The sequence below is a fragment of the Sapajus apella genome, unplaced genomic scaffold, assembly GCF_009761245.1.
Source record: "Sapajus apella isolate SASKATOON/1434 unplaced genomic scaffold, GSC_monkey_1.0 scaffold22, whole genome shotgun sequence".
Lineage (NCBI taxonomy): Eukaryota > Metazoa > Chordata > Mammalia > Primates > Cebidae > Sapajus > Sapajus apella.
In genome coordinates this window covers 18,716,092-18,728,759 of record NW_022436962.1, presented here as the reverse complement: position 1 = coordinate 18,728,759, position 12,668 = coordinate 18,716,092, and the positions used below count along the sequence as shown (strand labels likewise).

Sequence of the window (12,668 nt, the reverse complement as noted above, 5' to 3'; positions counted from 1 at the left end):
CCTGTATTTTGTGAAAAAAAAAGAAAATTATTTATTAGATTTTATATAAAGTAGAAACTCATATACTTTTTTTTTTTAACAAAACAACCTTTTAGGTTTACAACCTATGAATATATGCTCTTCGTACACAACAGTGTGGGTTTTACACCGAGCCAAGAAGTGACCGTGACGACGTTAGCTGGTCTTCCAGAGAGAGGAACCAATCTCACTGTGAGTGTTCTTAACCACACAGCCATCGACGTGAGGTGGGCTAAACCAAGTAAGTAAGCTTCTCATACCTGTGTTTACACGTTGTGTAGTTTTAAAAGCATAGTCTTTACTATGACCCTCCCCATGTACACATCATTTTGGTAGGTAAGAGTTACTGGTACATTATTACCAATCACAGATTGGCAAGACTAAGTCATTGAAAACTTTGGAAGGGCCATTTTTATTAGCACCCAAATAAATTAAAAATGGACACATTAAAACTCTGAGGTCCCTGTGCCCTTCTTGAGAGGCAAACTCTCTCCTACTTTGACATTCTTTTTGGACCTCCTGCTCTCCCCTCTGTCATTCCCTGTGCATGAACAATGTAATTTCTGTCACACCAGGCAATTGTGATAGACATGTCCATGTGTTAATTGGATACAGTGTACTATTGTTCACCTTCCTTCAGAGAGCTCTGCCCTAATATCTTATAACTCATCACTCATTAGCAATAACCATTTAATCGGATTGCAATAATGGAACAGATTCTTCCCAGTGAATCATCTTCAAACTGGCTATGGACAGAGTTCCAGCTTGATCCAGTGAAAGGAAGCCTAGACATCACCACTGGATCCACTTGTTATTAAAACAATGCAGGGTCTGACCCTGGACCTGCTTGGAACACTTTTATAATAGGCATTTGGAAGAGTTCACAGAGTGATCTAATCTGTTCCTGCAACTTTAGAAACCACAATAACTGAAAAATCACAGTTACCTGATTAGTAGGGTAGTATTAACATGTTAATTTGTTGTGCTCTGTTAATTTGTGATGATCCATTATGACAATCAGAAAAGAACAACCCTGAATCTACCATGAGAATATGTATTAATATAATTCTTATAGGTATAACTTGAGATCTGGCAAATAGTTTAATCAAAACATGTTAGAATAATACCAAAAATTGAGAAATATCTGATTAGGAAAGGCCCAGTACTGCTCACTGGGGTAATTAATTATCTATTGATTATATAAAAAGATGAAAAGTCACTACTGGTTGGACAATGTAACCATGTGATTTTGATCCAACCTTGAGATTGATTACAGCTTAAGAAGAGAAATACTTCATTTAAGATACCTGAGTGATACCAGTTGTGCTTACAGCCAGAACTGAGTATATCAATTATAAATTAAATCGGCAGGTTAGGTTGATCTGTGTTTCCACAAAAGAATCCATTCTTACAAATAAAAACGTCATTCTTGGGTTTTTATAAGGTTGCAGGTTTCTAATGATCTGTGACACTTGTATTGGGATCTCTTAAACCATTTTAATGGAGTAATACAAGTTAACTGATGCTTATGGTTACCCTCTGAAACACCTCTGGGAAACATACAAAGTTTTTATCTGGGGATATGTTTTTACATATATTTCCATTCAACTCCCTCTTGCTCTCTACTCCACCTCACCAACTGATTCATCTTAAAAGCCTACTGATAAAGGTAGGCTCTCACCGCTCATCTGACATTTGAATACTTCTGTTAAGATCCGGCTGGTGAATTTTCACCAATATAGGTCCTTTATGTTATAATTGCATTCCTGAAGTAAGCATGCTTATAAAAACTGACAAACCTAATAGATCTGAAGCAGCTCACTGAAGTTTCATTAACTTGGTATTCTGAACCTCTGACCTTCGGGATGTAGGTAATGCAATCTGCTGTTATTTCCATTCATACCTTGGAAATTTTTCAGATAACAGTTTGTGAGCACAAAGGTTAACTCTCAGAAGAGGGTCAGTCTTGCAAAAGCTTGTTGCATTATCATTTTCTTCTTTTGTGCAAGCTGCTATCTTAAGTAAATTAACTAGTCAATCCTCTGTGAAAGGTCACCTATTTTTTTTTACAATTTTAATTTTAAATTGTTGTCTTGATTGGGTAGGAAAAACATGGCATTCAGTCTAATATTCTCAAAGGCAAAAAAAACCTGTAGATTGGAAATACTTTGCAGTGGAAAATCATGTTTTAAATTTATAAATATTTGCTTATTAAAAATTGCCTTCCAAAAGAAAATTTTTTTTTAAGCATGATTTTTCTCTATTATGACCCTCCCCATGTACACACCATTTTGGTAGCAAAATGTTTCCAGTAAATTTTTATCAATTACAGATTGACATGGATAAGTTATTAAAAACTTTTGAAGGGGCACTTTTAAACATTAACATCACATACATGATATGTGAGATAAAGGCATCCCTGTGTTACTTCAGTTCATTTTTGAAGGGCAGATGCTGCAAACTGACAACACAGAGGCCATATTTCCTTCCTTCTCCAGCTTCCATACGCTGCTTTGCCTGCAATATCAGAAATAATAATATTTGCAAACATTTAGTAATTATACATAAAGATGATTTGGAGATTCACTTGACAAATCAAATGATGGGGTCAAACAATACCCACATTTCTGGAAGGAAACTATCAGCTGGAACTGACTGCCCCTTTAAACAGATCATGCCCTAAAAATCTGACCCAGTCCTCATCTTCCTGGTGTCCCTAGACATAGGAGGTGTTTATCCCTGCTTTATATGATGATAAAAAGTGTATTGCCCTAAATAAAATACACCAATGTTAAATTATATTGTAATTTTGAAAAATCACTTTTTTATAGGAAGAAAAACACCTCACTTAAATTTATTTTATACAATCCTCAGAAAAGCACGATGAGATAGAAACTGACCTTTAGTATCTTACCAAAAATTACAGAAAGTAAGTACCACCTCCCAAACTCAAACTTAGGACTCAGGCATCAAATTTTGTATTTCTCACGCATTTAGCCCTAATGGTCATTAGCACTATAACAAGAAGGATTTAATAGGATCCTTATCATTTGACTGCTCAGTCTAATATAAAAGACAAAATGAGAAAACTCCCACAAAAGGGAGTACAGTGGAGAGGTAGTGCCTCCTCTGAAGGTGACTCCCTAAATAAGTCAGTGGTGGCCAGAAAAGAGCAATAAAAGAGGGAGTGAGTGGGCAATGCTTTGAAAAAGAGGAAATGAAAAATCATCCAAATATTGTCCACTTTACTGTTCATCCAGAGCTCACCCCAACCTTCAGATGCTCATATCATGTATCATATAATCCTGCTGCTCTTGCTCTTTCCCTCCTCTTTTTTCCATCTTCTCTCTTTCTCTGTTTTTTATTTTTTATTTTTTTGTAGAGACAGGTTCTCCCTATGTTGCTTAGACTAGTCTCGAACTAATGGGCTCAAGTGATCTCCCTCCTTGGCCTCCCAAAATACTGGAATTACAGCCATGCACAACCATCCAAGGCCATTTGTCTATTTCTCTTCCTCTACCTTCCTCTCTCTTTCTTTTTTCCTTCCTTCCTTACAGATATATTTACTTATTACTTTCTCTGTTCTGAGCACTGGAGTACAAAGATTATGACTTGATTCCTGCACTATAATATCTCAGTGATCTCTCTGGAAAATTCACAAAATATGAAGGTATCACCATTAACAGAGCAAATTTAAAACCACAGAAAAAGCATTTATCTCATCCTGATCTCTTAATCAGAAACTACCAGGTTTGATAGCTGGAAGAATATCTGACTTTGCTTGAATTTATCCGATTATGATGGCAATATCTGGAGATAATTCCAAATCTCATCTCTTCTAAAAAGCACCTACCATTGTTGCTTCACTTTGTTCCTCTGTTCCCTTTTCCATGTCTCTAATTATCAAATAGAAGAGACCACATCTGCCTTTTCCATTGTCTTCCTTCTCAGTCTTTGTGCACTGTTGTAGTCTGTCCCTCTTTTCTTGTACTCTATGTGGTTTTCTTGAAGTCATTAATTATCACCTAATGACCCGTTTCAAAACTCTCTTCTCAAAGCCGTCCTACTGTGTTCCTCCATTATCCAGCATTGTGAATGATTCCTTACTGACTAAATCTCCCCCAAGAATCATTACTCTCCTCTTCTTACCAACTACTTCTCATCCCTTAAATAAAGACGTTTCTCAAAGTTCCTTCCTGAGTCTTCCTGTCATAGTCCTATTCTCCTGTTGGTGATTCCATCTATACTCAAGGTTTCAAATTCTTCTAATTACAAAAATGACAATGGCCAACAGTGTATACAGCCATATGAATAAATAATTTTTAAAATAGGCTTTAGGATCAGGAATACTTCAATTTGAATCCCAGCACCAATATGTTTTGGCACTATGACCTAAAACATCACCTGTGTTCCAGTTTTCTAATCTGAAATATGAAGATCATAAGAATAACTGCCCTAAAATGTATTAGGAACAAAATAAAATAATATATGTTTAACAATAAGTAATCATTTAGTATTTGTATGAAGTATTATTCTATTTCTAAAATGTGCATGGTCCTTTCAATAACATTTTATAAAACATATTTAGAACTGAAGCTATGTCTAGTAAAAGGTTGGAAGTTGATTTTGCAAGGCTATTCAGATAAAAGCATTTCTACAGTGAGTTGAAGATGTATAAAGAACATATATTATTTTATAATTAACTGATTGGCTAAAATTAGAAATTTTTAAAATCTAGTTAAATTGGTGACAACTATTAACTATTGCATGGCATCCATTGTCTCCTTTTTCTTTTAGTGATAGCCTTCTCCCGTATCTAATGACTGCATTTACTAACCTCTCTTGCAATTAGTCATGGCCAGGTGAAATACCAGTAGAGTGTGTTTGTGTCAATAGAAAGTGAAAGACAATGTACATTTTTTTGGGTGTTAGCCGGAAAACATTGTGTGTCTGCCTACTTCTTCTCTTTTAGTCCTTTCCCTGGACTGAAGTATGGACATGATCATGTTCTCAGTTTTAACTATGTAGTCATGTACAACACCCAGAGAGATCCAAAATCCACATAAGAGAAAGAACCTTGGTTCTTAAGCAACCACATGGAGCACAGTCTGTTTTGATCACTTTGAAGCTATTACATAAGATACAAATTAAGATGGATTTTATTTAAGCTATTGTATTTTGGGGATTTTAGGTTTTACCAGCTTAGCTAACTCATTCCCTGTTTGCCCATATCAATTTATTTTAAAAGCAGAAATTAGCTATCCTGATTTGTAAGTAAATTAAAATGATGAATAATTAATATATCTATTATACTATCTCCTTTAAATACAGTTTTCTCTGGCAGGCCCCTAATAGAAGCTGAAACACTGTGAGAGACTAAAGTAGCTCTGGAGTTTCCAAAGTGCAGATGCTTGGTGTTGACAGATGCATAATCTAGATAGAAGACAGGAGATATGGCGTTCGGAAAGCTAAGGAGGCTGACTTGAAGGATTGTTGCCCAAGAAGATAATTCTCCCACTTCATGTCAGTAGTACTACCCTCAGGCAGAATAAAGAATTTTCTCAAGAAGTAGTTTTGATAAGCTCACATTTTCCAAGAACTACTTAGTTGATGACACAGAGCTCTGCACCATAGAACCTGGAAAATTGGACTCTAATTTGGAGAATCTGTGGGCAAGATCAATACTTCTGCCATTAAATCAGCTTATAAGGTCCATCCAAGTTTCTACATTTGAGCAAAAGTACCTCCCAAAATGAGCCTGCTCATGTGAGATGCCTGATGAATTTAGTCCTAGACAAATAAACTAAGAGATCTAATGAATGGAATGATTTACTATAATTGATCTGAATCAGTACAACAAACTTTTTTTATAAAGTGTCAAATATACATAGCATTAGACTTTGCAGCCCATGCAGTCTCTGTCTTAACTCAAATTTGTCACTGTAGCACATAAACAGCAATAAGGTGATTCTGACTTTTAAATAAGCATAGCTGTGTTCCAATAAAACTTTATTTTGGACATTGAGATTTGATTTTCATATATTAGGTTAGCACAAAAGTAATTGTGGTTTTTGCCATTGAAATAATGCTGAAAACTGCAACTACTTTGACTACTTTGCACCAACCTAATAATTTTCACATAACATGAAACCCTTTTTTTTCTTTTGATTTTTCGCCCAACCAAATAAAATGTACAAACCATTCTTAGCTTGCAGGGGGTGGGCCACACCTGGTCAACATGCCAGATTTAGCTCATGGACTATAGTTTGCTGACCCCCAATATAGATGTTAAAAATCTAACATCCATAATTGGCATAGATAATTGTCTTAGTCTGTTTGTGTTGCTATAACAGAATACCTGAGACTGCGAAGTTTATAAGGAAAAGAAGTTTACTTAGATCATGATTCTGCAGACTGTACAAGAAGCATGGCTGTAGTGTTTACTTGGTTTCTAGTAAGGGCTGTTGTGATGCATCAAAACGTAACAGAGAAGGTCAAAAGATAAGTGGACATGTACAAAGATGCAAAATCCAAGGGGTGCCCTGGCTTTTTAACAACCCACTCTTGAGGAAACTAATTCATTTTTTCAAAAACTAACCCAGTCTTGCCAGAGCAAGATGACAAGCCATTCATGAGAATCTGGCCCCATGAACCAAACACCTCCAACTAGGCCTCATCTTCCAAAAGTAGCACACTGGGGGTTACATTTCAACATGATGTTTGCTGGTGATATAAACCCTTGATCCACCTTTTGGTGGGAACTATAGCAATAATTTCAGGCCATGTAAGAAGCATAATCTAATTGTTGTTGCAGGAAAACTTTCAACTAACTCATGTGTTATAGACTAAAGTCCTAATTCTCAGTGTAGCTGTATTTGGAGATGAGACCTCTAAAGAAATACAGTCATCTCTTAGCACATGCAGGGGACTGGTTCCAGAACTGACCCCTGAGTATACCAAAGCTGTGCATACTCAAGTACAGCAGTCAGCCCTGCAGAATCCATGTATATAAAAAGTTGGCCCTCTACACAGGTTTTGCTTGAGAGAATACCATATTTTCAATTATCGTTTGGTTGAAAAAAGTCCCCTTGTAAGTGGACTCATGCAGTTCACACCTGTGTTGTTCAAGGGTCATCTGTAATTAAAGTTAAATGAGATTATAAGGGTAGGACCCTGATTCCATAAGTTAGTACACAGGATCGTTTGTGCGCTCTCTCTCCTCTCTCTTTCCTCTCTCTCTCTCTTTCCTCTCTCCCTCTCTTCCTGTACCCCCCACCCCCCATCTCTTCCCAAACTCTTTTCTCCCTCCCTCTGATCACAGAGAAAAGGCCATGAGAAAACTCAGCACTAGAAAGTAACTCTCCAAACGCAAGGGAAAGAGCCCTCAGCAGAAACCACATTCGCTGGCACCTTGATCATGAACCTCTGTCCCCCAGCTTGTGAGAAATAAATTTCTGTTGTTCGAGCCACCCAGCCTGTAATATTTTGTTAAGGCAGATTGAGCAGACTAACACATATCTAACACCTGTTAAAATTATTTGGAAATTAATTATAAAGGAGAGTAGCTTGTTCTATATTTGAGAATTTGCTCCAGCTAAGATCAAATGTCTGACCAAGGATTGGAGATTGCAACTAAAAATAGGATTTAATAGCAAAGCTCATATCCAAAGGTTATCACCTTTTTCAGCTCTCTGAGATTGTAATAGTCTGTTCTCACATTGCTGTGAGGAAATACGCGAGACTGGGTAATTTATAAAGGAAAAAGATTTAATGGACTCACAGTTCTGCATGGCTGGGAAGGCCTCAGGAAACTTACGATCATGGCAGAAATAGAAAAGGCGACAGGCAAGGTATGTGAGAGAGAGAATACGCGCTTAAGAGGAACTGTCAAATACTTATAAAACCATCAGATTTGCCAGACCACTCACTATCACAGAATAGTGTGGGGGAAACCACCCCAATGATCCAATCGCCTTCTACCAGGTCCTGCCCTTGACACCTGGGGATTATGAGGATTAAAATTCAAGATAAGATTTGGGTAGGAACACGGGGCCTAACCATATCAGAGATTAACCTGATATTCTTACAGGTAGGGCAATGCCTACTCCGATAAATTTATGTGGTTCACAAAATATGCATTATACACAACAGGATTAGAATAGCTAAGAAAATATATCCCAATACACACATATTTAACAAAATCTCACAGGAAGTTCCCATTCCTTTCTATTGGATCAAATACAAGCGAATACTCATGCCTTAACTCCATATTATATAACTCTCGCTCAAATATTCACATTTTAATTTTTAAGTTCACCTAGTTGCCACAGAAACACTTGAGAAATAACAAAATCCTAAGCCTCACCAACCATCTGAGTGGACCCCCACTTGGCCAAGGGACCCCAGAGCAGCCTTGAAAACTGAGTTCTTGACTACAATGGGATGGGAAGTCAGACACCCCTCCCTGGCTATATCCATTAGGCCTACTTCCCTAAGCACTAAACAGAAACCAGCCCTTTCAAAAGACTCCACCACTCACTTAATTAACCAATCACTTAATGCTGCCCCACTTCTACTAGCTGATAAGAGATCTCTGGCCACAGAGTACTTGTGGCCAATCTATGGAGAATGTGCAGTCAGGGTTTTCATGTCTTCTTCTTCACTGCTTGATGTCAGAGGGCTGAAAACTCCACCCTCAGATCATACTAATGCTGCCATTTTTGTAGCTGGGACCCACCAGAGGACATGAAACTCAATTGCATATGTGCATGTTTCTCCTTTCATAAATACTCATGACTCCTCCTGTGGCTTATTGAATATGTATGTTCAGTCACCCCACTCAGCAGAAATTCCTGTTCCCTTTGCTTCTCCCTTGAAGTGTCTGTTTCTGGCTTCTGGCTCAAGGCTACCATATGCTTCCCAGGCTGTCAGAATGGCCATCCTGCAAGCTGCAATCCTTTGTGAGAAATAAAGCTCTCCTTTTCAAATTTATGAACCTCTTCTGTTGACACACTTCAAACTCAAGAAGTCTTAAATGAAACAAGTTTCAAAATATCATCCCATGATTCCATGTTTTCTATCTTGTTTAATGGGATTCACCCAGAAACCAACACCAAAAATCTAACCTATAACTGTATCTCTCCTTATCTCTTTTTATTTCTATTTGTTTATTTATTTATTTATTTATTTGCACATTAATAAGTTTTTTAGTGGTAATTTCGAGATTTTGCTGCATCCATCAACCAAGCAGTGTACACTGTACCCAGTGGATAGTCTTTTATCCCTCGCTCACTCCCACCCTTTCCCCCAAGTGCCCAAAGTCCATTGTATCATTCTTATGCCTTCACATCATCATAGCTTAGGTCTGATTTATGAGTGAGAACATATGATATTTAGTTTTTCATTCCTGAGTTACTTTAGTTAGAAAAATGGTCTCCAGTTCCATCCAGATTGCTGCAAATGCCATTATTTTTGTTCCTTCCTATGGCTGAGTAGTTAGTATTCCATAATATATATATATCATGATTCTTTAATGAATCTTTAAGGAATATATACCAAGATTTTTTAAGGAATCTCCACACTATTTTCCATAGTGGTTGTACTAGTTTACATTCCCACCAACAGTGTAAATGTGTTCCCGTTGTATCACATCCATGCCAACATCTATTATTTTTTGATTTTTTTTACTTATGGCCATTCTTGCAGGAGTAAGGTGGTATTGCATTGTGGTTTTGATTTGCATTTCCGTGGTCGTTAGTGATGTTGAGTATTTTTTTCATATGCTTGTTGGCCATTTGCCTATCTTCTTTCGAGAATTGTCTATTCATGTCTTTAGCCCACTTTTTGATGGGATTGTTTGTTTTTTTCTTGCTAATTTGTTTAAGTTCCTTGTAGATTCTGGATATTAGTCCTTTGTCAATAGTATAGATTGTGAAGATTGTCTCCTACTCTGTAGGTTGTCTATTTACTCTGCTGGTTATTTCTTTTGCTCTGCAGAAGCTTTTTAGTTTAAGTTCCATCTGTTTATCTTTGTTTTTGTTGTATTTGCTTTTGGGTTCTTTTTCATGATGTCTTTACCTAAACCAATGTCTAAAGGTTTTTTTCAAAGTTATCTTCTAGAATTTTTATGGTTTCAGGTTTTAGATTTAAGCCTTTGATCCATCTTGAGTTGATTTTTGTATAAGGTGACAGATGAAGATCCAGTTTTATTCTCCTACATGTGGCTTACAAATTATCCCAGCACCATTTGTTGAATAGGATGTCCTTTACCCACTTTATGGTTTTGCTTGCTTTGTCAATAATCAGTTGGCTGTAAATATTTGACTTTATTTCTGGGTTTTGTATTCTGTTTCATTAGTCATATGCCTATTTTTATACCAGTACAGTTACTGTTTTTGTGACTATGGCCTTATAGTATATTTTGAAGTCAGGTAATGTGATACCTCCAGATTTGTCCTTTTAGCTTAGTTTTGCTTTGGCAACATGGGCTCTATTTTGATTACATATGAATTTTAGGATTTTTTTTTCCTAGTTCTGTGAAAAATGGTGGTAGCATTTTGATGGAATTGCATTGAATTTGCAGATTGCTTTGGCAGTATGATCATTTTCACAATATTAATTCTACCTATCCATGTGTATGGGATGTGTTTCTCTTTGTGTCATCTATAGTTTCTTTCAGCGGAGTTTTGTAAGTTTTCCTTGTAGAGGTCTTTTACCTCTTTGGTTAGGTGGATTCCTAAGTATTTTACTTTTCATTTTTGTAGCCATTGTAGAAGGGGTTAAATTATTGATTTGATTCTCAGCTTGGTCACTCTTTGTGTGTAGCAGTGCTACTGATTTGTGTACATTAATTTTGTATCCTGAAACTTTGCTACATTTATTTAACTGTTTTAGGAGATTTTTGTATGAGTCTTTTCAGGTACACAATCATGTCATCAGAAAACAACAGTTTGACTTCCTCTTTACCAATTTGGATGCCCTTCATTTCTTTCTTTTCTGATTGCTTTGGCTAGGACTTATAGTACTATTGATATAGAAGTTAAAAAGAAATTATTTAGGCAGATAGTGAGGGTAAGAGAGTCTTCAGTAAGATTTTTCTTTTGATGAAAAGCAGCTCCCAAATTGTTTCTTTTTTAACCAAGAGCAGCCTGTTAAATTGAGCTGCAGACATAGAAAAGCAAGCTGGAAGCTTGCATGAGTGAATGCTGGAAGCTGCACCAACAGAAAAAAGCTACTTGGAGGCCAGGCATGTTCAAATAGTGGCTCCATCTGCCCTTTTCTTTGTCAAGTACATGTACAGTCAGGAACAGACAACATTGTGCTGGCTAGGTAGAGAACCCATCTGCATAACAAAAGATTAGGATGCGGTGGCCAGGTTATTCGCACACTATGGAAATGGCACACTTGGTCCAACCAATCTTTAGACCCTATGAATATCAGGTACTGCCTCCTCAAGGCAGTCTATAAAGCAATGTGCACTTTGCCATGGACTGGAAGATGACTTGGGAGCCTTCTCTCTCTGTAAGAGAGAGCTATTCTCTTTTCTCTTTCTTTTGCCTATTAAATCTCCACTCTTAAACTCACTGTGTGTCTGTCTGCATCCTTGATTTCCCTGGCATGAGACGACAAACCTTGGATATTTACCCCAGAAAATGATACTGCTTCACTATGCTGAAGAGAAGTAGTGAAAGTAGGCACCCTTGTCTTGTTCCAGTTCTCAGGCGGAATGCTTTTGATATGTTGTGGGAGGTACCAGGTGTGAGATAATTGAATCATGGGGCAGGTCCTTCCTATGCTATTCTCATGATAGTGAATAAGTCTAACAAGGGGAGTTTCCCTGCACAAGCTCTATTTTCTTGTCTGCTGCCTTGTGAGATGTGCCTTTCACCTTCCACTGTGATTGTGAGGCCTCCCCAGCCATGTGGAACTATGAGTCCATTAAACCTTTCTTTTGTAAATTGCCAAACCTCCAGTATGCCTTTATCAGCAGTGTGAGAACAGATTAATACAGTAAATTGGTAACAGTAGAGTGGGGTGCTACTAAAAAGATACTCAAAAATGTGGAAGCAACCTTGGAATTGGGTAACAGGCAGAGTTTGGAATGGTCTGGAGGCCTCATAAGAAGACAAGAAAATGTGGGAAAGTTTGGAACTCTCTAAAGACTTGTTGAATGGCTTTGACCAAAATGCTAATATGATGTGGACAATGAAATCCAGTCTGAGGTGGTCTCAGATGGAGATGAGGAACTTGGGAACTGGAACAAATGTGACTCTTGCTATGTTTTAACAAAGAGACTGGCATCATTTTGTCCCTGCCCTAGAGATTTGTAGAACTTTGAACTTAAGAGAGATGATTTAGGGTATGCGGCAAAAGAAATTTCTAAGCAGCAAAGCATTTAAGAGGTGACTTGGGTGCTGTTAAAGGCATTCAGTTTTATAAGGTAAGTAGAGCATAAAAGTTCAGAAAATTTGCAGCTTGGCAATGTGATAGCAAAGAAAATCCCGTTTTCTGAAAATAAATTTAAGCTACCAGCAGAAATTTACAGGAGAAATGAGGAGCCAAACATTAACAACCAAGACAATGGGGAAAATGTCTCCAGGGCATATCAGAAGTCTTCATGACAACTGCGACCATCACAAGTCCACAGGCCT

At 37.3% G+C, this 12,668-nt stretch overlaps 1 protein-coding gene across 2 annotated transcripts in view; it reads left to right on the top strand.

The window, feature by feature from the left end:
• The window catches only part of USH2A (usherin), a 763,828-nt gene that overhangs the window by 526,136 nt on the left and 225,024 nt on the right, over positions 1 to 12,668 (top strand). For both annotated transcript variants that reach the window (XM_032289234.1, XM_032289233.1), the window contains exon 43: positions 96 to 259. In XM_032289234.1, coding sequence (XP_032145125.1) covers positions 96 to 259 — 164 coding nt within the window. The remainder of the gene's footprint in view (positions 1 to 95; positions 260 to 12,668) is intronic.